The 27,031-nt window shown below is 35.1% G+C and overlaps 2 protein-coding genes across 3 annotated transcripts; both read left to right on the top strand.

The window, feature by feature from the left end:
• Positions 1–867: 867 nt before the first annotated feature.
• On the top strand, positions 868–2,845 carry LOC122012466 (probable 60S ribosomal protein L14). The gene is made up of 5 exons (XM_042569013.1): positions 868–1,027; positions 1,162–1,263; positions 2,171–2,300; positions 2,388–2,500; positions 2,609–2,845. Exons 1-5 carry the CDS (start codon positions 1,025–1,027, stop codon positions 2,663–2,665), a joined length of 405 nt encoding a protein of 134 aa, XP_042424947.1. The 5' UTR covers positions 868–1,024; the 3' UTR covers positions 2,666–2,845.
• A 954-nt stretch (positions 2,846–3,799) lies between these two features.
• LOC122012461 (protein ACTIVITY OF BC1 COMPLEX KINASE 7, chloroplastic-like) lies at positions 3,800–26,163 on the top strand. Of its 2 annotated transcripts, XR_006120223.1 has the most exons (20): positions 3,800–4,017; positions 4,977–5,605; positions 6,019–6,162; positions 6,643–6,768; positions 7,342–7,429; positions 8,031–8,124; positions 9,591–9,684; positions 9,781–9,835; positions 9,997–10,088; positions 10,483–10,653; positions 18,065–18,121; positions 18,221–18,304; positions 18,416–18,500; positions 20,563–20,624; positions 21,013–21,087; positions 21,471–21,575; positions 23,397–23,538; positions 25,556–25,747; positions 25,822–25,878; positions 25,984–26,163. XR_006120223.1 is itself a non-coding variant. In XM_042569006.1 (18 exons), the coding sequence occupies exons 2-18, from the start codon at positions 5,003–5,005 to the stop codon at positions 24,556–24,558; spliced, it is 2,151 nt and encodes a 716-aa protein (XP_042424940.1). In that variant the 5' UTR covers positions 3,800–4,017; positions 4,977–5,002; the 3' UTR covers positions 24,559–24,698. The 2 variants fall into 2 exon arrangements, 1 of the variants encoding a protein (XP_042424940.1); XM_042569006.1 differs by lacking the exons at positions 25,556–25,747; positions 25,822–25,878; positions 25,984–26,163 and adding an exon at positions 24,485–24,698.
• Positions 26,164–27,031: the final 868 nt, after the last annotated feature.

A 27,031-nucleotide genomic window follows, 5' to 3' on the forward strand; every position in this document is an offset into this window, starting at 1 on the left:
CAATTCTTAAGTATCCGCTCAATTGTCATTCGCACTGAGTTGGGAAGCTAGCGTCGCATTATGAAGAGAAGGAACAGACCATATGGCACGTGGAAAAGGAGCAAGCAGGATAAGTTCAAGAACAGATATTGGGGGGAGCAGTAGAAAGTTGCTTTCTGAAAAATTGAGAGATAGAATGACGTCAAAGCAGACTTACTGGCTAACGAAGCAACAAGGATGGAAGCCTTCGAGAAAGACCGACCATTTTCGACTTTCGAGGGAGTGCTTGGGTGAGTTGTCTTCGTGCATGTAAAACTCAATTTTTCATGTTATTCACTACTACTCAGAGAAATCACCACGAGAAGATTTGATCTATCTACGAGCCACCGAATTATAGACAAAATTTTAGAAACCGCAGCGTGTCAAACGATCTACATGAACTGGAACTTAAATACAGAGTTTCATGTAAGAACTGGCTCAGCTCTGCGAATCCCCTGCCTTGATAACGACATGTTGAAGAGTGTGAGCGCCTGTCTAAATAAACCTTTTTCCCGCATTGATCACCAGCCTTTTGTTTTCAACGACATGAAACTTAGTAATGTTTGGCTGCTTCAAAATCAGCACAACTATCGCACATGCCCAGCTTGTTCAACATACAATACCAGTATACCACAAAAAGCAAACATGGTCATTCGTGGTGGGCCGATGGCCCGTGACTCTCTCTCTCTCTATGCTCTTTTTAAAAATTATATTGTCTCTGTTTATATCTCGAATTGAAATTAATCACTATAAATTGTTCACATTTAATATCCTAACTATATTTTTAGAGTTTTTTTTAATGTAAATTTTACTCTGGTTCGGATTGACATAATTAACGGGTCCGGTCGAGGCATGGCATCGAACGCAATTACGCAATAATGTGATTACGAGCGGATGAAGGCAAGCCCTAGATCGGACGGCTTGTATAAAGCCTTTGATTCTTCTCTTGACGCATGCTCACTCCTCTCACCTGCGGCGCGATTCCTTCTTCTTCAGTGATCCCAATATGGTAAACTTTTTTTCTTCTTCTTTTCTTCTACTTGTTCCTTTCGATTTCTGTATCTAATTTCGTATCCCGTACGAATCCAAGACGTCTTTGTGTTCTCGAGTGAGTTTGTATATCTTCTATGGATTTTCTTGTAGCCGTTCAAGCGATATGTGGAGATCGGCAGGGTTGCCCTCGTGAACTATGGGAAGGAATATGGAAGGCTCGTCGTCATCGTCGACGTTATCGACCAGAACAGGGTACGTGGCATTTCCTGATTTCCAAAGCCTCAATTTTTGGCATGATTAAATTGCGCAGATCAACTTATGAGTTAGTACGTGTATGTACTCGTTTCAAAAATCCATCTTTCGACTAGTTTTTGTTACTCAACTATTGACAAAGTGGTATATTAACTTTCTGATAGTGTTCTAAATTATTCCTTTTCTGAGACATTAATCAATAATAAACAACTATATCGTGACATTTCTCTATCGTTTTACGAACTCAGTGGTAGAGTATTAAAATGAAATGCCTAATTTGAAGGTGCCGACCACTAAGTTTATAACAACGTTGGAAGTTTTTGCCAAGGGCCTAGTTAAACAGCCCTCATTTAAGTGGTAGCTTGCGTCCATCATTTAGCCTGCACACTCGTTCGGTGCACACTCGGGGTGCACTGAATGGGTGTGCAGGATTTGTGATATAAGGATGATAAAAACATTTATTGTATCAAATTTATCCTGAAGTTCTTGCCAAAATATCACTTGTCTCCAAATTTCCAATTGATTTCTGTTTTAGCTATATGAGCACCGCTTGTGGTTTACTAGTATTCCATGTAACGTCAACCTTAGAATTGTGAACATTCTTTGATTTTTCTTAACCATTTGATCTGAAGGATATCACTTCCATACTACTTGTTGGGTTGTAGAAAATATATTTTTGGGCACAACTAGCTAGTTTTTTTTCCTTTTTAAAATTTGCAAATACCACGTGGAATTTTGATGAGCCATTGGCACCCGTGTCTATATGCCAATCTAAATGTTCATCTTAAATAGTATGATGTGAGATTATCCATAATTGGGTATAATTTTTTTTTCTTTCGCTGGTTTTGAGAATCTGAAGTATTGTATTAATGATCTGTGTCTCGCCTTGATTCTGCCGCAAGTTTAGGCTTTGGTTGATGCTCCTGATATGATTCGTGGCCAAATTAACTTCAAAAGGCTCTCTCTTACTGATATAAAGATTGACATACCACGAGTCCCTAAGAAGAAGACCCTCATTCAAGCTATGGAGGCTGCTGGTACCATATACTCAATATCCCTGTTTAATGTAATCTAACAACGTAGCATGTAATTATTAGGTTTAAGTGATAAACATGCTGCTGCAGATGTTAAGAACAAGTGGGAAAACAGCTCATGGGGCAGGAAGCTTATTGTGCAGAAGAGCAGAGCTGCCCTAAATGACTTTGACAGGTTCAAGGTCATGGTGGCCAAGATTAAGGTAGATATTACGTGTATTTAAATGCTATATACTTTTGATTTCTTGCCTTTTAGTTTACCATAATCTTTGTTTATTCATTGTGCTGATGAGTCTTTAATATTTCTCCAGAGAGGACGTGCCATAAGGCAAGAATTGGCCAAACTTAAGAAGGAAAATGCAGCTTGAGCTCGGATTAACCTGTGAAATTTGTTCTTGTTTCTGATTCTGTACCGGTGTTAGTTGTCTTGTCGAGAGTTGCTAGTCGAAGTTATTGATTTCTTTTCCTTGTTCAGAACTTGGATTTCTTCAAATATTCTGAATTAAGATTTTACAGTCTCTAGGGGCGACGATCCCCTTGAATATTTATTTGAAAGTCGTTTTATAGTGTTGACATGCTGATAAATATTCATTTATATTTCGTTCCAATTAAAATATTTATGAATTAAAAAGATACAATAATACCTAACAAATAGGGATGTAATCGAGTTGAGCCGAGTTGAATTCTTGAATGTTTAAGTTTGGCTTGTTTATAATCGAGTCGAGCTCGAGTTTTATTTAACGAATATATTTATGGCTCATGAGTTTATTCGAGTTTTTATCGAGTTTAAACGAGTTTAATAAATATAAATTATAAATTTAAATATTTATTAAAAATTAAATTATATATTTAGAAAAAATTATAATATTCTTATTAAAATTTATAATTTTATTTTAATAAATACATTTAATATATTTGTTTATATTTTTTTATAAGTTAAGTGTAAAATTTATAAATTTAATATTAAAATTATTATTTTTTTAATTTAAAAGTTGATTCATGAGCTTAACGAACGTATTCACGAGTTAACAAGTCGAGTATTGTGAAGTTTGAGTTTGGTTTGTTTATTTTAACGAGTCTCATTAAACAAACTCAAATGAATTTTTATCGAATCGAGTTTCGAATAACTCACAAATAGCTTAATTCATTTACACCCCTACTAACAAATGTTTATATTATAATTGTCAACGAAGTAAGTAATTTTTACATGTAAACGTTAATGATTTAATGCATGCAAAAATATGTTATTAAAATTATCAAATCTGTGTTATGTGTCTAGCAGTTAAAATGGACATGGTAAATGCAAACTTAATAAGTTTGTATTGGTTACATTGGTTAACCTATATATAAGTACAATTAATTACACATTATAGAAATGATTTTGTTATAAGTGATATTTTGTAGAAAAATATATTTATGACAACATTTTTTAATAAAAAACATTAAAAAAATCTGGGAAATTTTCATGCCAAAGATTTAAATGTCGAACATTTTGCCTGGAGCAAGTTGAGGCACGCAGCGTCATCGCGCGGCGGCAGTTAAGCCTCACTTTGTTTTGTCCGGTAGCAGAATCCGCCCAAACCCACCCATGATCCAATCGCTTCATTTCCTTTCGCTTGCGCCTTGCATACGGATCTCCACTGCCGCTCTCAGACGCTTGTCTTGCCTGTACTCCTGTCTCTGGCGACCTCCGAGGCGATTAGGCCCTGAAGATCTCCAGGTGTTTCGCCCTCTCCTCTGGTCTCCGTCATCCATTTTTTTTAATTACTAATTTGGGGGGCCGTGGAATTTGTGAAGATTCTTTCTCTCTCTCTCTCTTTTTTTTTTAAATTTTATTGTTATACATGTTACGATTCCGCATTGAAACAGATTGCTGGCGGATTTGCCTGGTGTCTGGCTTTATACATGTTATGGTTTTAGGGAAGGAGTGTGGTTTTTGATGCTCAATTTGGTGTGCATACAACTAACTCTCTTCTCTTTTCTTTGATTGCACCGAGGCGGTGCTGGCACCATCCACCTTGGTGCTGGTTTGCACAAACGAGCACCACCTTGTGCACCAAGGCGGTGTTGGCACCATCTACCTGGTTTGGTGGTGCTAGTTTGTACAAACCAGCACGTTGACACCACCAAACCAGGACCATCCGCCTTCGTCTTGGGTTGTAAAAATCAGCACCAGAAACCAACACCAAGGTGATGCTGGTCTTTACAAACCAGGTCCAATGTTGGAGCTGTTCTTTAAAGACCAGCTCCAACGTGCTGGTCTTTAAAGACCAGAACCAGCAACAAGTGATGTCGGTTTGTAGAAATCAATACTTGGGTCGTAAACCAGCACAAAGTGGTGCTGGTTTGTAGAAATCAGCACCAAGGTGATGGGCGGCACACATTTATGTGAGGGGCGGTGGGCAGCATCCGAGATGTGCAATTTGACGCAGCTAAAATTCATTTTTTTTTTAATCTCTCTCATTTGCATGCAACAACTCTCTTCTTTTTCTTTTGATTTCATGCAAGATGGTGTTGTTTGGTAGAAACCAGCACCAAGGTGGTGCTAGCATCACCCACTTTGGTGCTGGTTATTTTTTTTTTATCACCATCTGACCTAACTTTCATGTTGTATTTGTCAGAATGATAACTGCAGAAGTTGAATCATGCCCACTAAGTTCAATTTTGATTTGGGTGCAGGAGTCTTTTAGCGATCTTGTTCTTCAATGGCAGCTGTTCTGGCTTCCTGTAGGTGTTATCAACGACAATTAGAATCCATAAATCAAGGACGATGCTTGGGAGATCTCAGTTTTTCAGGATCAATTTCCAATTTGAAATTTGCCAAGTTCACAACAACAATAAATGAATCCTCAGCAACAAAGAAACTTCCACGGGTCTTAGCAAAAGTGCAACAGGAACAAGCTGATAAGTTTGGAACTAATGGAAGGCCGACTAAAATGGTCTCCAACACTAACAGAAGGGAAACCAAAATGGTTTCAACTAAGAATTTGGTGACACATAAGGACTCTTCTCGTCAAAAATCATTGTCAATGCATAATTCAAATGTGATGGTTAATGGTGTTAGTCTGATTAAGAGGAATAGTACGGCAACTCTTAGTAAAACTGAAAAGAAAGATCCAAAAGTGATCCCTGATACAGATGAGCTAAAAGTTTTACCTTCAGATGAGGGTTTTAGCTGGGCCAAGGAAAACTACAACTCTTTGCAAAGGACTATTGACATCTGGTCCTTTGTTGTTTCCTTCCGATTGCGGGTTCTCTTTGACAATGAAAAATGGGCATACTTTGAGGGATTTACGGAGGAAAAGCAGGTAAGTTCCTACTAACTTGAGTTGATGTTAATTTTTATAATCCAAGTGCAATTACTTTGATAAACCTTCCTTTGCAAAAGACCATATCAGTTTCTTGTTTGCTTCTGGTTCTTCAAAGCTTGTTTTGGTTCTTATCCACAAGTCATCATAGGAAAAATTCTTATATTCCTTAAAACAAAACATAATCCGTGCTTGTCTACATTCTATTAGTTGTTTAAAAATTAACTATCACACCACTCTAAAAGCCAATTTAGTCAATTGTACAACTCTCGCTCCCCCCGGTATCTTTTCCTTGTTGAGGATAAGGCATAGTTGTCTGCTTTGAATTTTCTTATTGATTGAATTTTTCTGTTGAAAATTTTAAATTCTGTATGTGTGTATTCATTTGAGTTAAACTTAATTTGATTGTACAGAAACTAAGAAGGAAAAAGACTGCTTCATGGTTGAGAGAACAAGTTCTTCAACTTGGTCCAACTTTTATAAAACTAGGACAGTTATCTTCAACAAGATCCGATTTATTCCCAAGAGAGTTTGTAGATGAACTTGCTAAGTTACAGGTATTGAGTTTAATTAGTTTCTTAGTTTTTGGTGAAACCCTTCTAGCTGTTTGTGGCTGCTGACTTTCCTTTTTTATGCTTTGTAAAATCACATGAAATATTGGTCGTATTACCGCATGTACATTACTGTAAGAGTTGTTGCATATCTTTGTGAACTTATCATGAAAGTTCTACACATTTTATTATTCATTAGTATTTTTTTAGCAAACTTTAGCTTTTGTTCCCTTGATTTATTACTAGTTTTTAAATTTTTTTTTTTTTTATATATCTTTCTTCTTTTGGCATGTAACCAATGTCCAAATCCTTTTCGGAAAGATCATGGAGTTGAACTTTTTTATTTGATAGCTCAGTTCTTGTGAGTTTCAAGCAAAATGGACATTGTTTCTTTTGATGTGTCTTCTCTTGTCAGAAAGACTAAAATTCTTTACACAGCTTTATTCTTCTAGGTCTGACCTTGAATGTTGATTTCTTTTCACACAGGATAGAGTACCTGCATTTTCACATGAAAAAGCAAAAGCATTTGTGCAGAGTGAATTGGGTTGCCCAATCGAAGTATTATTTAAGGAATTTGAAGACCGCCCAATTGCCGCTGCTAGTCTCGGTCAGGTGTTTATTATATTTTGGTTACTTTTTACATTGAATTCTATTATTGGGTCTTATTAATGGTTTGTAACTCATAAAAACTCCAGAGTAGCAGTTCAAACTTCAAACTTCAAAGATTCAATATATCCATCTTGTTTTTCTTTTTCTTATTTGTTTGCATATTCCAAAACGTAGTCTTACATTATGCCTTTTTTTTCTCTCACTTCATATAAACTCAAATTCTTCAGAGAAATAATAGGCAGAGGTTTTGTATTTCTGCTTAATTAACACTGTTCATTGTTTTTGTTAATTTTCTTATTGATTCATATTTTTGTTGATTCTTATCTCTTCATGATTTTACTGGCACAGTGGCACCAACCTTAAACCTTTATATTTGAAGTTATTGACATTGCCATCTAAGTTTCATTTGTTAGCTTTGTTCCCTATTTATTGAGGATGCTGAAATTGACATTCTATGTTTTTGTGTATACAATCTCATGGATCATGCTTACTCTATGTGGGTTGTTGTTTTTTGGTGGTTATTTAGAATGTGTAAACTGAAGATCCTCATATCTCTTATGTACTTTAATCATCTAGGTGCATCGAGCTATCCTTCATAGTGGTGAGCAAGTTGTTGTGAAAATTCAGAGGCCGGGGCTAAAGAAACTTTTCGACATTGATCTAAGTATGCTGCCTGTTGTATAATAGCCATAATTGAATGCAAGATCATGCTAACTTATGCAAGATATCTTTCCGATGTCAACCTTCTTGTTTTAGTTATATTTGTAGTAGATCCTATTTTCATTTGTTTCTTGATGTAGGCAACTGAAGTTTTACAGTTATTGTTCCAGTGCTTCAGTTGTTTTGCATATTTCTTTACATCCATGCAAAACTGTTATTGTTATGTTATGGAATTTTATGAAGCCTGAAAGAAATAACTTACCCTCTTCAGTCATTTCTCAAAGGGAAGGTTCTATTCTCACACTAAAATTTTTCACATTACCTGATCTTAAAGCAACTAAATAGTTCCTTGAAGGAATAGTCTTAAGCTAAGTGCATTGCCTATGACTTGAAGTATGTGAATCATGATAGCTAATTTTCTTTATACTTTTCCATAATATCACTTTAACGTTGAGGAAATTTGATGTGAACTTGATCCTTCATCCTTTTTGTAGGGACATCATTTTTATGCCAGGATAAATGTGCACAATGTTGTTGATCTCATATGGGTGCAGTTGAGTTTGAAAATGCCATATGAATGATGAAAAGCTATGATTTCTTGTCAGGAAACTTGAAGCTGGTTGCTGAATATTTTCAAAGAAGTGAGACGTTTGGAGGTCCTACAAGGGATTGGATTGGTATATATGATGAATGTGCAAAGTAAGCAATTAAATTGGGAAACATTTCCCTCCATTGGCTTCAATCAATTTCATAATGATATTTTTCATTGCCATTTGTAATGGGAAACATACTGTTCTCGTCATGCATAATTGCATATAGCATTTGGAGGACACAGAGACTAACCATTTCCTTTTTGTGATACTTATCCACCTTTTGAAGAAAGAAAACTTTTTTATTTTATTTTTATGACAATAAAAAAGAAGGAAAACCTTTTCCAATCTATTTTCCAATAAACAAGAAGGCAAGAAACTGCAATGTCCTACTCAATTCATCATATGCTCTAGATACCATTGCTACCCAAGCAAACTTGTGCAATTTGACATTCCATCCTAATTGAGGTTTCTTTTTCTTTATTTTTTAAAAGAGGAATACATTGTAATGGATATATTACAGTGAAGCATGAAATGGGATCAACAGTTGGATACCTTGTTTAGTGTGACATTTCAGGTGTCTGGTTGATTGTGTTTGTTTATAAGGCCTATATGCAACTACTGACATTGAGTTGGGCCTAAACATGGTAGCCAAGTGATTCGAGCCTATCAAGTGATGGTTAGATGGGGATCATCCACGATCATGTCATCCTATTGTGTTCAAAACATGCAAAACTTGATGACTGGATCAAATAGCTCAAGGATAACCATGGATAGTGGAGCATTTACGTACCCTCATTCCACTGACAAGGGATTCATTCTAGACTAATGTTTTTAGTTCATAGAAAAAGGGGTTACTTAATTATGTCAGGATGTGACTGAAATAACAAAGGGTCATACAGTGGCTTGATAAGCTTTAAACACTAGATTAGTCAGTCAATGAAGTCCTTAGTCATGATTATTTTTAGAAAAGTGTCACCTATTTTACATGTTGTGCAGATAAGCCTAGTATATTGATGAAAAAGGGGACACTCTCAGGTCAATAGAATTTGGACAATTATAGAACGAATTGCACTTGTGATGAAAATTGTTCTGATAATCTTTGTTTTTATGACTTTTATCTTTTCAAAATCTCTTTTCATACAGTTGTTCTTGACTTAATCTATTATTTATTTCTAAATTAATATTGCACATATATAATACTTTGAAATTATCAACAATATGTGAAAGTTTTTGTTTTTTGTTTTTTGATTTAAGTGGCTGGTTTTTTTCTTCTAAATTCTTGTATCACTTTGCTTAGTGTTTCAGTTGGGCCATCCCACGACTAGAAAGGTGGTATTTTTTCATCAGAAATAAGAATTACATATTTGGATTTTTTTTTTATAATCAAACCGTAAAGTCGCCTATATCCTTAATTGTGTCCCCTGGTTTGCCAAAACTCCATGGACTAGTGAAGCTGTGACCTTTGGATGCTTTTGTCCTTTCCAGTTATTTTCTCCTCTGTGGTTAAATAGTTTCACTTATGCTTGTCTTCTAATACCTCGACTAATCTAGGTTTGCAATATTAAACTTCAGGATATTATACCAAGAAATTGACTATATCAATGAAGGAAAGAATGCTGACAGATTTTGTCGGGATTTTAGAAACATAAAGTGGGTCAGAGTACCTGTATGGTTCTTTCACTACTGAACTTTTTACATTTAGTCCGAGAAGTTTTAAATAGATTATTGTTTCAACTGACCTAGAGTATTGTTGAATTTGTAGCTTATCCGTTGGGATTACACCACTATGAAAGTTCTGACCATGGAGTATGTTCCTGGTATGTTTTTCTTGGTATGATGCTTGTAGTGACTGTTATAGATTACTCTTTCATGTTTGAGATTGACATTGCTATGAAAGTATAGCATACAATTTTGCAATTCACTAAGGAATCTTTGTTGTACATAGAACATATGACATTCAATGCTACATCTTGAGCAGGCACAAAAATAAATAACTTGGAACAGATAGATGCAAGAGGCTACAGCCGATCCATCATAGCTTCCCGTGCAATAGAATCATACTTGATTCAGGTAAAAGGGTTTATTGAATTTTTCAGCTATTATTCTTGTGCAGTTTTATCAATTGTTTGCATTTGGTAACTAAAACTACCCTTGTCATTTGAGGTCACAATGCTAAATACAGTTCTTCTGTAATTTTTTTGGGTTATTCTTTTCACATATTTGGAATGCCTGTTTTTGTTTCAGAATTTGTATCTCAGTCACTGTAAATATAAAGATTATGGATTTAGCGCATAAGTAGGAAGTCCGTCTGATTTTAAAATGACAGCTACATATCTTATACTTGCCATAAAACATTTAGTCATATTATTTTGGATTCCATTTGAAATCTGTATGGCTTGATATCCAGTTGAACAATTATACAGTTATTTCTTCTATTAATATGTTACATATTTTTCAAACTCAGATTTTAAAGACGGGTTTCTTTCATGCGGATCCCCATCCAGGCAATCTTGCTATTGACAAGGATGTGTCACTTATCTATTATGACTTTGGAATGATGGGTGAAATAAAATCTTTCACAAGAAAGAGATTACTTGATTTGTTTTATTCAGTGTACGAAAAGGATGCAAACAAGGTATTCCTATCTTTTAGGCAATGATTCCATGTTCTTTTGATCAAAACTGGTCTCAATTCTTGTACATGAGCCATCATATGGTATTTTTTTCTCTGCTTATCCTTAGTACTGCATGGTTCTCATTTGGGTTTTATCTAACTGCTTACTTTTTGTGTTTATGTGGATCTATATCACATTTATCAACACCATATTCTAAACAACAGTAGTAAATCATGAAAATTTTATTTCAGAGTGTCAAACAAATAAAATACCTAGGAATGTTTTGAGCTTAAAATACATACAATAAACAAAATAAAATGTTTGTCTTTATTAGCAATTATAAAGCAACATAATAAATACAGACTCCTACTAGATGGATATTTCTTCCATAAGAAGGACCCACATATCTACAACATACGTATGAAACACTTTGGGCACTAAGCTTTAGTGAGTGCATCTGCCAATATGAAATTTGTGCTAACGTGCTCTATCATCACCTGAACTCTTTCATTGATTGCTAGAAACTTGATGTTGATGTGTTTGGACTTCGACGAACTGCAGTTGCTCTTGGCATAAAGTTCTGCAGCTTTATTATCACATTGATTCTCAGTAGTCTAGTAATGATAAAGTTTCACAACTAAATCCCATGATGGGATGTTTCGTAACATGCTATTAGTTATACCTCCATATTAGAAGTGGCTACTAGCATCTACCTAATACTTTTCCATGATATAACCCCCTCCAACAAGTATGAAAATATAGTCCAAAGTGGACCTCCTGCTATAAAGCATCCAGCAAAATTAGAGTCTGAAGGTGACTAGATCTCCAATACGTGAGAATGTGATCTTTAGTTTTTTATAAATATTGTATCACTGTTATGTCACCGCAAGTGCACGGTTACGTCGTCAGTAATACAAAAGCTTATCGATTTCACAGGGACTGTTGATTAAGTACTATTTAACTTTGCACAGCGAATTATCTAGACAATCTAAAATGGTTCACAAACTTTAGCGAGAAAGAGAAAAAAGAGAGAGAGTAAAGAGCGCAAGTGAATGAAGGGGGGATAGATACTAGGATTTGGGTTTCGTTGCGATGCTGGTTAATGTCCCTATGCATTATTCATCTCCTTAACTCCATGCTTACACTCGTGTAGGAGTTCTAACTAGAGTCCGGTACAATCCCGCGAAGATTGCACAGAAGAGTTTAACCAAGTTCTAACGTTATTAAGTAGAAGAGGTAATTTAGGAAGTCCGATTATAGGGAACATCCTTCTGTCACCAGGGCCCACGATCCACATTCCTAGATTACATAGATCACTTCCAAGCGGTAGATTAATGCAATTAAGTAGAAGAGGTAATTTAGGAAGTCCGATTATAGGGAACATCCTTCTCACACAAGGGTCTATGGTCTACGTTCCTAGATTACACAGATCACTTCCTAACATTAATTTGGGAGAACCCTCTAAACTCTAATTAATCTTCCTAACAAGAATTGATCCCTGTTTCAACGAAATATCGTAGAAAGTAAGGGATACCTTCTGTCACAAGGTCCTATGGTCTTACAATCCAAAGCTCTTCCTCTACTCGGTGATCTAAACCCTGCATCTACATGGATTGACCTCACACACATTTCGTCAAACACATACAAGGCACAACACATATAGATGATGATATAAACACTTCACTACATAGGAAAATGTCCAAATACATAGTTCATACATCACAACACATCACAACTACTTCCTACATCCTAGATCTAGAGATTTACTCCATTGCAAGGGAATTTACAACCAAGAGACGATAAGTAAAGCAAACCATGACTCAATACATGGAGATAGAGAGAAGAGAATGCTTATCTTTGAGGCATAGCGTCCTTGGAAGCGCTCCCTTGCTTCGGAGGAGGACAAATCGACGAAGATGAAGGAGATCTAGGGCCTCCCGAAAGGGGAGAACCCTTCCCCAAGCAATGGGGAAGAGCCCCAAGCCAAAGATGAGTGAAAAGGGAAGAAAAATCCCTTTTTTAAGCAAGGCATGGGCACCACACGACCCGTGACACAAACTAGGCGTTGTTTGGATATATATCATAAACGCCTATGTCACAAACTAGAAAAATTCTCATCAGTCAATTTGCATTTCGCATCTATACTATGCATAATTTCGTTGTCAACTATAGAAGTTAAAGTGTTCAATTTATACAGTTTATCAATCAAGGAATCATTACCAACCAATATTAAATTAAAGAAAATAATGAAAATTTCATTTCCAAATGAACAAGAATAATTTGATTTGTCCAAATAAGAAATTGAAATTAAATTCCATCTAAAAAAATGGTACAATGAATGTATTTTCCAAATCATTAGTTCCTAAATAAAGCCTAAAGACACTTATGAACTCTACTTTAGCCTTATTTCGATTCTCTGTATAAATGTATCTTTCACCATCAAGCGGAAGACGACTAAAACCCTACATAGTGATACTTATGTGAGTAGTAGCACTGATATCTATCCACCAAGTGTTAGTGGGTACTATAGCTAAATTAACTTTCTAACTAACAAAGTTTAGAAGTTTATCTTTTTTAACATGCTACATATTTGGGGCAGTCTTTCTTCATATGACTTTTCTTCTTATAGAAGAAACAAGTGGATTCTTGTTTCTTATGCTCCTTAGGGTCATAACTCCAGAAGCTACAGTTTGTTTACCTTTATCCTTATTGTTGATCCTCTTGAGCTTCTTGCTCGAACTTGAGAACAAGATGCTAAGTGAGCACTCTTACATGTTCAATGTCCACTTTTTTTTTTTTTTGAATATTATATGAGATCTTAAAAGGAGTGAACTATACAGGCAAAGACAACAAGACAAAAGGTACTAACATACTTTCAGACATTTTGAGTTTTAGTGCATTTAGACTTGTGACGATATTAGACATCTCCATAATGTACTCCCTTACGTTTCCTTTGTCATTATACCGCATGGATATTAACTTTGAAAGGAGTGTGGTAGTCTCGACCTTTTCGTTTGATGCAAATCGATCTGCCAATTGGTTTAGGAAACTTCTAGTATTTTCCTCTTCAGTTATTGAGCCCTTAATTGGTGCTGGAATTGAAAGCCTCATGATACTTAGACTCATGCAGTTTGATCGCTTCCACTTTTCAAATTCAACCCTCTGCTATACAGTGTTGGCACTAGTCAGGAGTGTGGGCGATCATATCTCAATGCATAGTGTAAGATCATGCAACCCAAAACTATGATTACATACTCTTTCCATTTCGTAAAATTTGATCGTTAGTGTGGGGATGTTAATCTTGGCAGTTACTGATTGCATTGAATTAGAAGAGAGACAACATTATAAGCTTACTAAGCCAAGAACATAGGTTATTTAACATAAGTGTATGCAATATAAAATATGCATGTAATGGGCTCTTAATAAGATACCAAATATGTAATGTTAATCTTTGGACTAAAATGTAATTTGTTAGCAGTACTCTCTAGTATATCTCAAATCTTAGTTAGTCACATAATGTGTCTTCCTTTGGGCCGACATATTAAGCGCATGATTTGTATAATCAAAATTGTGTTCCTTAGTTAGTGGTAAGCTACACTTAAACATATATCTGGCCTAAAAGTAATTTTCTTTTGGCTAACTACTTTTAGCATAATATATGTCTACCAACACAAATATACTAAACCTACCTAAAGTGTCTTTTTTTGGGGGCCCACATGATAGTTCAATTTAGTGGCACGTGTGTAGATAGACTCAAGAAAACCCTAGGAAACCAAATTAAATCGAAGTAATTTGCTCCACTAGTGATTACCAAGTGATCCTATGCGGAAACCCAAGCAGTGGAGCAATAACGTGACTTACAACACCTAACACGGCCTTACCATGTCAATTGGGCACGATCGTGTCAGAGCTTATAGCCGCTGACACGACCTAGCCATGTTGGGCAACACGATCGTGTCAGTAGCTGTGTTGGGAAGCATGATCGTGCTAGGCAGCATGGCCATGTCGGGCACCCAACACACGGTCGTGTTGGCACATTCTACGCCTAACACGACCCGGCTGTGTCATTTGACACCGCCATATTCGACCGCATGACGCTCAACACAGGCTAGTTGTGTTGGGCGACACGGACGTGGTGCATCAGGGTGAAATGCCCAACACATGACACGGCTTGGTAGTGTTGGGCACCATGGTTGTGGTGCATTACGACGAAACCCTAAACACCTCTATTCGCTGATCAAATGTGACAGTTTTCACAAAATGGAGGCAGTTTCTGCTGTTTTTCGTGTTCTTTGCGAAAATTATTACAGCTGGCATAGCAAATCCAAATCTAGCGTAGAACAACAAAATCGACGAAAACCTAAACCTTAATGCCATAGAAAATGACGAAATAGCCATAGTTTTGATACTATTTGTTAGATATTTTGCTTCCTAACCTCATGAATTCTAAATAGAATGAACTTGAATAGAAGAAAACAAAATATACAAGAAGATATAGTTTCATCAAGTTCTATAGCAGTAAAAATAAATGTCTGAGATAAGATGATAGACTTGAATGTAGCGGAAGAGCCATCGTCTCAATGTGTCGTCCTCTAAACCTTGAAATCCTGCGGAGGAGGGAAGAAGAACGAAGGGGGGGTGCTGGTCTTCCAGAGGAATTATGGTGACAACCCATAAACTTTTCACCAATGGGGAGCAAAGAGAAAAGTCAGATGCCCTAATCCATAGTTATTTAAGACGTGAGGCGTCCAAAAGCGCATAGGTGTTATGGGGCCTGAGGTGTTAGGCATAAGGTGAGACACACCCCTTACAGAAAGTAAAGCGTTTTGGATATAAATTTATTCAATTCAAACATATATAGGAAATTTCTGCCAACGTATTTCATTAACAAAATTATAATCCATAAACTATTAAATAATAATGTAAATATAAAATTCACTAACATTCAAATATTTAAATAGTTTATCTTCATAATCAAAATTAAATTTCAAACTAAAGAGAAAACAAACTTAAAATATTGAAGAGCTATGTAAAGAGAAATAAGTTTGCAAGGGAGGTTGATGTTCATTTTCTAGGGGAGAGAAAGAGTCATGCAAGAAAAATGTGTCGCATGCATGCAACCTAATGGTTGATGTTCATTTTCTAGGGGAGAGGAAGAGTCACTCAAGAAAAATGTGTAGTATGCATGCAACCTGTTGATGTTCATTTTCTAGGGAGTGGAAGAGTTACTCAAGAAAAATGTGCCTTGTGCATGCAACCTAATTAATTGAAAGGGTAATTAAAGGTATGGGTTGGGCTTTAAATTTTTATTTTCACTTCAATAAGGCGAGGAAAATCGTGCCTTAAGCGCGTCTTACCTCTCACAAGGTGCACGCTTAAGCACGCTTCTTTCAAGTATTGCACCTGGGTCACTACCACGCACAAATGACGCTAGGCGTGTGCTTTTCACAACTATGCCCTAATCCAACGGGGACCAAACCCTATATATATGGTGGACCCGCTCCATTATCATCCCATCAATAAAAACGGAACAGACTAAAGGGTTCCATACATCTAAACTCATACCCATTACTCAAATCTGCTATAATAATAATTTGATCACTTAATGGGTTTGGATTCTTAATGACATGAATCCGCATGTTAACCAATTCCCTGTTAGCCTACCAAAGAAGATTAAATCCAATAGTTGTTTCTGCTTCGTCTTGTATATCTAGTCTATTGGTAGTTTGCATTATGCTTGTGCTCTTCAGGTCATCATTGATAGAAAGGCTATGGTTCAGTATTAGGAAGAATGTTGCAGATGGAAAATAATCTTTTGTGCTTGAATCCAAAAGTCGCTAAACAATCATTAGAATCACATCACTAGGGCTTTGGTATTCCAATGCCATAATGACTTGAGGAAGCACAAAGAACCAGTAAGGCTATGTAGCAATGATCTGAGAAGGTATAGAGATCCAGCTACATACAAGTGACAGTGATCCAAGTTAGCAATCTTGCATGAAATGATCCCACAAAGAACAAAATCCTAAGTATACATACCCACCCAGTAATAACACGGGGAATCTCAAAGACATTGGTGGGCTGGGGCTCACATAGTAACCACTGGAGTGAGGGATGATGAGCTCCATTCAGGCATACTCCCAAGCATGCAGTAAAGTCACAGAAGATATCAGAAATCCTAACAAGGGTAAATTGTCACACAACATCCAAAGTTTTCATCTTTGATCGCAACACTAGAGGGCTAGTTCCAGCCTTGGATGTCTCAAATTCTAAGTGTCTTCTTTCCTTACCCATTGCTTTGTCTAGAGGGCCCTTGGACTTTTTCAAACTCAAGAAGATAAAAATATATGTGAGAAGAAACTGAGCACTCTGTATTTGATAGGACGACACCACTCGCCAAACTTTGGGTGCTTCTTCAACTCTAGCTCTGTCCTTGGATGTCATCAACTCCAACTCCACATGTCTCAGACTGAGACTTCGAGTGTCTCCAGCCTTAGTTCTAACCTTGGACATCATTGACCCCAAGCCTGTCCTACTTTAGGTGCCTTCATCTCTAGCTTGAACCTTAGTGTTATTGACTAAGAGTCTCCAAATTTGGGCACCTTGACCAATGTTTTAAATGTTGTTTTAATGCTGAATATCACTGACTGGCAAAAACAGTTTCATTTTGGTGTCTATTGACTCAAAGCATCTCCAACTTCTGGCATCTCAACCAAGGTTTAGAATGTCATTCTGATGCCACATATCATTGGTTGCCCAAAACAATTCATTTTGGTGCCAATAGGCATATCATGTGTCAGTACATGTTGGTATCAATCAACACTAATTGACAAGAAGAAGCTCACTTGCCACTGGTAGGGTTCCATGAAGATCTTCTGATCTAAGATGGATCATGGTCTCAAGGTGCATCTGGAATCTTGGTCTGAACAGGGTGGTACTAACTTGTCTTCAACTGAAGCTCCAAACTTGGATGCCAAGATTTCAGCAGTCTCCGCCTTCAACTTCAGCCTTGATGATATTGATTCCAAGCATTATCTTTGCAAGTCATATTTGACTCCAACTCTGAACTTGGACGTTATTGATTGACCTTGAACATCGTTAATTCTAAGTCTCTTAAATTGTGGGCATCTCAAATACCATCTCTGATCTGGAATAATCTCTCCAGAAACTGAAGGATTGCCACTGAAGACTTCGTACGTTTTTTTTCTTGTTTTTTTCACAAACATGGCCAAATTCCAGACCAATGCCATTTCAATGAGATATGAAGAAAACCTTTTGTTTTTGGATTCTGTAAAATCTTCATATCCCTGTTGCTGTAACTTGGCTAAATTGAATAAGCTTCTAGTATCTGTTCACAGGATTATTCATTAATTTGTGAAAATTATTATGTCATTTGGCATTGTTCTTGGTTCTAACAAGAAGTTTTATACAGGTCATGAAATCTCTGATTGATCTTGAAGCACTACAACCAACAGGAGACTTGTCACCAGTTAGTAGAACCTGTTCTTCTCTGTATGGAATTGTATTCTTAATCCACTAACCATTGATATCTTGTATTAATGCTTAACTACTTTATGATGATTTTTAGGTGAGGAGATCGATTCAATTTTTCTTGGATAATCTTTTGAGTCAAACACCTGATCAGCAACAGACTTTGGCAGCGATTGGCGAGGTGCGTTCATGCATCAATAAACAACCTTTTGGAGCAACCACAATAACTAATTGAGTGAAACTTTACAAATTTATTTCTGTAGATAATACTCTAATGCGGTTGATTTTGTAGGATTTGTTTGCAATAGCAACTGATCAGCCATTCCGCTTCCCATCTACCTTTACGTTTGTAATAAGAGCATTTTCAACTCTGGAAGGTGCAGAATTTGGATAATACCTATAACTTCTATCATATTCACTAAAGCTTTCTTTTTAATCTAAAATTTCTAATAAAAATGCTAGTCATATTCATGATAAGTTTCTGATGTATGTTTGTTTTCTGAAACAATTCCTGCTATATGTTACATATTCTAGTCTGTTGATTTATGTGAGTTAAGTTAGAAAAAGTTTGGAACTTCAACTATGGAGAGTGGAAGCAGAATTCAAAAGCAAATTTATAAGTTAAAACAAGACTAAGGGTGCGTTTCATACAAGAGAAAGAAATTAGAAGGAAACAAGGTAACAAAGATTTTTCTAATGCCACTTTTTTCTTCATTTCCTTTTGCAGAAAATGCTGATGGGAAATAGACTACTGGAAAATTCTTTTTCCAATTTATTTTTTTATTTTGCTTCCGTCCAATTTGCAATAAAACTCATTTTCATGTGCAATGATTCCAATATCATGCTATTGTAGAGATATGTAAACATCCTTTGGCACAACAGATTCAAACTTTAAAATTTAAAAAATCTTTTCAAATCTATTTTAGATTTTAATAATTTTTTAGTTGTTTGAAATAAAATTTTAAAATTTTAAGTTATCTTTTTTTCTTCCCTTCCATAAACACAATCAAAGTCAAAATATTTTATAATATTTTTCATGTGAGTTTTTTCTTTATCTTTTTCTTTTCTTAGTTATTTTTTTTCTTTTGTAGGAAAGAGGGCCTAGTTATTTCCAAGTCTATAAGGAACATTATCCCTCGTTATGCTTGGTTAATTTTAGGTTCGGTTTATCTTAGCTTGGTTACCTTTCAAGTTTGAGCAATACGAAACTTGGTTTGTCTTGGCTCATTTATGACGCTACCTGTCACGATTGCTCAACTTGTCCAGCCTAATTGACTCGAGTGGCCTGTCAAACCCACTAGACTTGACCTACCTTATAGGCACGACTAACCTCTCTGGTTTGGCTATATTTTCTATGTTCTATAGTCTCTCATCTGATGCACTCTTAACTCTTGTTGATTAAATTGTTCCTAACTATATAATCTATTAGCTGTCTTTCTATATTTTATACCACTTAATGTTCTCTTGCTTTCTTAGTGCTACCTGATTGATTGGAGAAAAATAAGTTATTAATTTATCCTCCCCATAAATTCATTCTTACATTTTTGCTACACTGTTTTTTTTTAACACTTGACCTATAGTGAATGGTCACTCTTATTCCTCTTAACCTAGGAAACATGATGATCACACTACTACGTAACCCTTTGTCAGTTTTAACCATTAGGGAACAAATATGGGTGCTAGATCCCAGAAACATGAGTGTATTTCATCGATTTTGTTACTTGAGTTGACTTTCTTTGAAAGAACTATGCTTGATGATTGATTTGCCTTTTTTACTTAGCATTCTGAATTTCTAAATGAGAAGGGGAACAACGGTAAAATTGTTGTCTTGTGATCTTGTGGTCATGGGTTCGAGTCGTGGAAACAATCTCTTGTAATGCATGAGTAAACCTGTTTACAATAGACTCAATGTAGTCCAACCTTTTTCCGGGATCTCGTATTGGCGGGAGCTTCATATACCGGATTGTTTTTTTTTTTGTTTTTAATTTTGAATCTTTAAATGAGAAAAATGTCTTGCTCTACAGTTGGTCCTCATCAACTCTACCAACAATCAATAATTCTTATTAGAAGTTGACTTCCGATAATAGCATGAATTTCTGACATCTCGTGGCTGTTCTTGTTCAAGATTTCTTTTTATGGCTCTTAATGGTGATTGGACATTTCATAGTTATTTGAAGTGCATAAATTTGTGACTAAATTTTGATGTGGTTGAGGTTTGGACATGGCATAAAATTTTCCATGATTTTCTTATTTCTTCAGGTTGTCAATTTCTTTTTTTGGAATTTTGGAACATGTTGTAAAACCTTTGTTATTGTGATTTGCATATATCTCTTATGGGATTTTCCTCCTTTTCCATGTTTTTTATTGTCATCTAGCTAGCAATAAACTCCGACGGCACATTTATGCACTAAGCCTTCATACTAGATTATGTTCTTGCAGGTATTGGGTATACGTTGGATCCTGACTTTTCCTTTGTGAAGATTGCTGCTCCATATGCTCAGGTCAAAATGGTTCATGCTTTTTTACTCGTCAGAGTCCTGGTTTTGGTGGCTAGTTGATGGTTTACTTTATTTTTCCCATCATTAATACTCACATCGCAAGCTATACATTATTGTCTTCAACACCATTCATGTTTCTGACCTTCTTCATTCAACATCTTTTGTGAAGTCAGGGCATGTTTCCTCAAAGAAATTTCTCATCCTTCGATTCATTGGTCTCATTTCTTTTAAACGATTTCTCACTTATATTTTTTTCAGTGCCATCTGTATGAGAATCCTAAACCAACTCTATTTGCTTTTAACACCCTTTTATTTTGCTTTCTAATTGTTAACTCCATATCCCTTGGCCATAGCTCACAACTGATAATTTTACTTCTAATGAAACCTTCAGGAACTACTTGACATACGACAGGAACAACGGGGTGGAGCTGAACTTGTTCAAGAGATACGTAAACAAGCTAATGATGTATGGGGAATATATCTTATTGGCTTTTCTTCCCATCTCTCAGTCTGATGGCTTGTTATATACAATTTGTTATTATAAGAGTTGCACTTGTATGCCTGACCATGCTAATGGCTTTTTCGGAGAATATTTCAGTTTTAGTTTAGCAATTTATGTTTTTTGATATTGCTATGCAGAACTTCTTGTCCATTTTATACTTTATTCACTAGCTTTTAATGGTAGCATAACATGAGCATGATCGACAATCTTACCTGATAAATTATTACAAATATTCACAAACTTGAGATTATTGCTCCAAGCAACTTCCAGTATTTTTTTTTAAAATTTCAAAGTAATTGACTAGATTTCCCTTTTTCTTGATTTCATTTTCACTTCATTAATTGCAGGCTCGGGATTCTACAATCTCAATGCCATACAGGATACAGAGAATAGAAGACATTGTGACCCAACTCGAGTCAGGAGATCTAAAACTCCGAGTTAGAGTGCTTGAGGTATCACTATGCACTACTGCACTTAACAATATTCCTATGTTTAAGCAACTGCATTTTGTCAAGGAGTCCTTTTGTAACTGAAGACATGGATGACAAGGGAAATGGGCCATTGAAACAATATTGGAGCATTTGCTGAATGAGAAGCTTTTGCTCAAACCCTTTTCTCCAAAAAGAATACTAGTAGGATTTGATCCATTTGACAGTCATTCCTGCTTCCTTATTCATGCTGATTCAATATAGTTTGTTCCTTTCAATAGAATAATTATGACCAATATGACTACTCAGAAAGATTTGTTCTAGAATTACAGACTCATTTGCTGGAAAGGAATACTTGAGGGTTTCCTAGCATTACTAAATCTTGATTAGGAATACTTGAAGGTTTCCTGGCATTACTAAATCTTGACTAATCATGATCTACATAACCAATGCTGTAACCACCATCATCTTGTGATAAGGCTTCTTGAGACTATATTGGCAGAAATCTTGCGAATTGGTCTTCTCTTTGTGGAATTTATACAACCACGGCAAAGATGATCTGCTTTTTTCTCATAAATGAACCATGATAATGTATTGGAAAGGCAAGAATGTAGCAAGTATTTGATTTTGTTTAACCTACAATGTCATGAGTCCCAAATACGGCTACATGGATCTTATGGGGCCATTGAACTTTCATAAGGCTATATTGATGGTAACCTCTGGATTATGTATATCACATTAATTCTTTGAAATTGTTTTCACTGGTCTCCTTTTGTCTCTCACATTTTATATTCTAATCAATTCTAATAAAAATTCAAGTTTGTCTTTGAACATATTCAAACCCTTATAACTTGTTTCTGTTCATTTTATTATCTATTAGGGTGTTGCACCTAATTAATCACACAGTAGCATTTTGAGTTTTTCGAATAAGAGGGGGAAAAAGATTGTGAATTGTGATGATATCAATATGTTGATTAGATTTTATAATTTGACATATTGAATTGATTATAATTAAAAATGTGAGAGGCAAAGTAAAAGAAAATTTTAGTTGGGGTAACTAAAAGTGCTAAAAGATCTAGGTGCTACTATTGATAAATTTGCATAAAGCTCAATGGTTCAAAATGTGATATAAATAGTCTTTGCATAGGTGTTACTACTGATATAGGTGCTATAATTAATGAATATCGTCAATAGGATATAAAGTGATTATGAAGAACTTGTAGGATTTCTGTGATTAATGTGCGTCTCAGATTAAAAGTTATAAGACAGTGGTACAATTGGTCATACTTCTTGTGTCAACTATCTGGCAGTTAGGAAATAAAACATACAAAATAAGTAGAGAGGAGACTAAGATGGATGTGTGAGGTTATTAGAAAAACTTTTTTCTTACATTTTATGTAAAATTCTTATGAATTTTTTTTGTCCAACCGTCTTGACTATTCCTTAGCTTCTTTTCTATTTATTTATTTTTGAAATAATAGTGAAAATCATACCAATATTCTTACACTATGTAAAATTCTTAGGATTTTTTTTGTTCAGCCATTTTAAATATTCCTTTTTTTTTTCTGTTCATTTTCGTTTGAAATAATAATGAATATCATACCAATTGTTTTGTGTACGTAAATAACCTGATTGTAAAAATGGAAGTAATATAATTAAATAATGAAATTGTTACTTTATGTACCTTTGTGGCTTTTATAGCTGTGCTGCTAATTGACTGGCATGCTTTGTTCACTTACCATTCCCCTTTTTTCCTCTTGATTGCCACCATGTGTTAATATCCATGTCAAGATTTTAGAACTTAAATGTGATTCATGGATTCTTTATGATTAACTCATTCTCCAGTCAGAAAGAGCTGCAAGAAAAGCCTCAGTGTTGCAGATGGCTACCATTTATACAGCCGCAAGTGGAACCTTACTGAATATTGGAGTCACACTGAGCAGTCTGGGAAACCAACCGATTGCAAATGGATCTTTTATTGGTGCTGGTGAGTGATTAGTCTAACATAGCTATTAACAAAACTGCAAATTTTGAACTTTGTTTAATTGAAGCAATCTATAGTCTACGGATGCAAACTCATCTTGCATAGTGAACGTTTATTTAAGTGCGGTCAGTACAGCTGAGTAGTCAATGATCCCCAGTTTCATTGTGGTGCTGCCACCTCCAGTAACATAGTAAGCCAACCAACATATTCACTGATCCAAACCGCCCCATTTTGTGGATTTTTTCTCCAGCACACAAGATTGGCGATCCACACAGTCATTGTCGAGTAAGCTTGAATCTTTAAAGATGGAGTAGCTTTAACTCTCCATTTATTCTCTATTGATATAGGAATAACCCTTTCTCATCAAAGAAAGGATGGCTTGCCCTTCTGCACCACTGTTTGCATCCTGCTTTACTCACCACCTCCTTGTCCAGGCAACTTAAGGTTTTTTAGTTGCAATTTTTGTTTCATGATCACCACCAGATTTCTGAGTGGTAGCAAAATAGTGACTATTCGTTTGTTTTTGAGTTGTGATATTCGTTCTGTCTAGCGTAGTTAGTTCATGCAAGAGTGTTGATGTCAATAGTCTTAGGGTTGATTCCTAGTTAGTGTAAAATATTCTGTTGGTTGTCTCAATCCTTCCTTGCATAAGCTGCTATTGCTAGACTAAACCCCCGTGATTTTCTTTCATTCCAGACAGTGGAGGGAACCAAGTGATGGTTTCACCTCTGCTGCCACTAGGATATCTCCACCTACCATGACATTTAATTCTGGTATAGCTCCTCAAACGAGATGAGGGACAATTAAACAATTTCTTCATCTTTACTAACATTATTCCCTGCCTTTATTTTGTTTCTTTTGTGCACTCACAGATCAAGATGGTCTGTTAATTTTAAAAAAAAAAAAATCTGTAAACTTGGCAGTGTACTCACTCCTTACAAACATGCAGGTGTCTTCCTGATTCTAGTACTCAGATCCATGCAAAGAGTTAAAAAGCTTGATAAATTCGAGACGATGATCTGACTGTTGGTCTGATAAAGTTACCAGTCCACATTTAGGTCTAATTGCATTAAATTTATACTGCATCGGGATGCACATTAAGCATCAAATATACAAGATGTAAAGATTTTGTTCTTCTAATAAAAACAAAGCAACTTATTTCAGCTCGTGTAGTGTTAAGTTTAAGAAAAATGATATGCATAAAGAAAGAATATTAGTGAAATGCTTAGGGACAGATACATCAAATGATGAACCTATAAAAAAATGAAAATGATAAGTTTTATGGTTATCTCCACTTATGATCACATTTTTTAAAAAAAAAAAACTCGCAGAATTTATTTGAACTTATTTTTATAAAAAAAAAAGTTGAAAGATATTAGTAGGTCTAAAAACCATAAAACTAATATTTTTAGAAAATAATTTAAACACATTCCATTTGATATTTATAATTAAAATCAATTGCAAAAATACACCTAGGCTTGTAATAGCCATCTATTTTTGTTGATTGAAACTAACGCCAAATTGAGACAAAATAAATTTTGAAATAGAACCAAACCAAAAATCAAGATCCGTTTTAATTTACTTCATTTTTTTTCAAAACAAAAAAAAAAAAGAGTTTTAATTAATTAACTAAACTCCTCTTCTTGGATGGCTATTTGTGTCTCCCGTTAATGGCGGCCTATCAACAGTTGTTACGGACTATAAACATGCCCCTCCTTTGACGTAATTTGTTGAACCATCTCCCTTTTGGTTTCTCTCCTCCTCCGCCGCCTCCCCTCCTCTTCATTTCCTCCTCTCGATTTCTCGAAAGGAGAATGACTGTAAGTCTCGATCGTTTATATTCAGCACCTTTTGTTTCAATAGTTTCTGGTTTCTTTTCCTCTCTTCTTTAACCTCGCTATTCAGCCAATGGATGATAGATCCAAACTTCTGTTTTCCAGTATATTTGCTCGTACAAAAAATCTTCATAATTCATGATATAAGTTTTAGAATTAATTATGTGTTTCTTTGTCTTGGACAGGACAAGGGTCGTCCTCTGCCCAAATTTGGCGAGTGGGATGTCAATGATCCTGCTTCTGCAGAGGGTTTCACTGTGATCTTTAACAAAGCTCGAGATGAGAGGAAAACAAGTGCCAAGACTAACGAACAGAGGAAGTCTAGCAAGGAGGAGATGGCTTTTAAACAAGGACCTTATACTTCCAAGGCACATGCTGTAAGATAATTATTTACTCTTATAACTTTTCGTTTACATTTGATAATTAATTAATCATCTCATTGCGATAGCAGAAGAAATGGTTTTGCTGCATGGCACCGGCAGAACAATGAGGAAGGAAGCCTGTGACGGTATTGGATATGCAGTCATGCTGGATTTATGTTATTTATAGCAAACAAATTAATATTGACAGATATTGCAGCAGAAAGTAACCATTTGACAGTCTTCATTTGCAGATTTGCAGAAGCAGCTGAGTGAAGGCTAAATGGCATTTGAACGAAGAAGAAAAACTGGGATGAAGAAGAAAATCTGGATTACATGTTTGATATTTTTGTGTAGTTTTGTTTTCCATGGTTCAATCCTTTGTTTCTGTTAAACAATTTGCACTCATATGTATACATGTATGAATTAAGGGATGATGTGAATATGTATTAATGTGTCTATTTATTGCTCTTTGCTCTATTCTTATTCAACTATAGATTTAGTATAAATTAGAAAAACCAAAGGACTGGAATAATTTAAATTATTTTATGAAAATTAAAAAGAGTTAATTATCTGTTTAATTCAATGTGTATTTGTTAAATTATGAAAATATAATTTATTTATTTTCTTCCTTAGATGACTAATTGGTCATTCCCTTAATTAAAAAAATTAAGATTGTTTTTAACCATTTTTATATCAAAAATTAAGATTAAGATTTTATAATTTTTAACAAATAAAAAAGTGCATTTCACATGTGAGAGTGATTTCTATAAATAAAATAAAATAAAATGCGTTTAAGATGGTCATTAAGAATTAATTAATCTTTACAAATAAAAAACTAAAACTCATGGATGTATATTTTTAACTAAAAATATAAATAATTTTTTGAAACTCTAAGAATATTATTAATACTTTTTATAAAAATAAATAAGTTATTTTTGGGTATGATTAAGGTTTTCATGAGTGTTTTCAAATCCCAAATAATCACTTATACAACTCAAGACAACTTTTTTCTCAATTAAAAAAGACCTTGATATTCTAGAGGAAACTCCCACAAATCTCTACATAATTTCTTATTTTCACAAAAATGGCAGTATCCATAAAAAAAATATCATAAAAAAACTAGAGACTAAAAATAAATTATTATTATTATTATTATTATACACACACACCAAATTCTGTCCTATAAAAAACATTTCAAATTTTAGTTAAAAATATTTTAAAAGTACATAATTATTTTTAAGGATTTAAAATAATTCATTTAAAAAAATACTTGGAGTTTCAAGGAATATTTAAAATTTT

The sequence above is a fragment of the Zingiber officinale genome, chromosome 8A (genome assembly GCF_018446385.1).
Source record: "Zingiber officinale cultivar Zhangliang chromosome 8A, Zo_v1.1, whole genome shotgun sequence".
Lineage (NCBI taxonomy): Eukaryota > Viridiplantae > Streptophyta > Magnoliopsida > Zingiberales > Zingiberaceae > Zingiber > Zingiber officinale.

Excerpts from the sequence above, each read along its gene's own strand:
- LOC122012466 (XM_042569013.1), top strand. Across the intron at positions 1,264-2,170 it reads ACGTTATCGACCAGAACAGG|GCTTTGGTTGATGCTCCTGA; the intron begins GTACGTGGCATT and ends CCGCAAGTTTAG. Across the intron at positions 2,501-2,608 it reads TCATGGTGGCCAAGATTAAG|AGAGGACGTGCCATAAGGCA; the intron begins GTAGATATTACG and ends ATATTTCTCCAG.
- LOC122012461 (XM_042569006.1), top strand. The coding sequence starts at position 5,003 with ATGGCAGCTGTTCTGGCTTCCTGTAGGTGTTATCAACGACAATTAGAA. Across the intron at positions 18,122-18,220 it reads CAACAGGAGACTTGTCACCA|GTGAGGAGATCGATTCAATT; the intron begins GTTAGTAGAACC and ends GATGATTTTTAG. Across the intron at positions 21,088-21,470 it reads TACGTAAACAAGCTAATGAT|GCTCGGGATTCTACAATCTC; the intron begins GTATGGGGAATA and ends CATTAATTGCAG.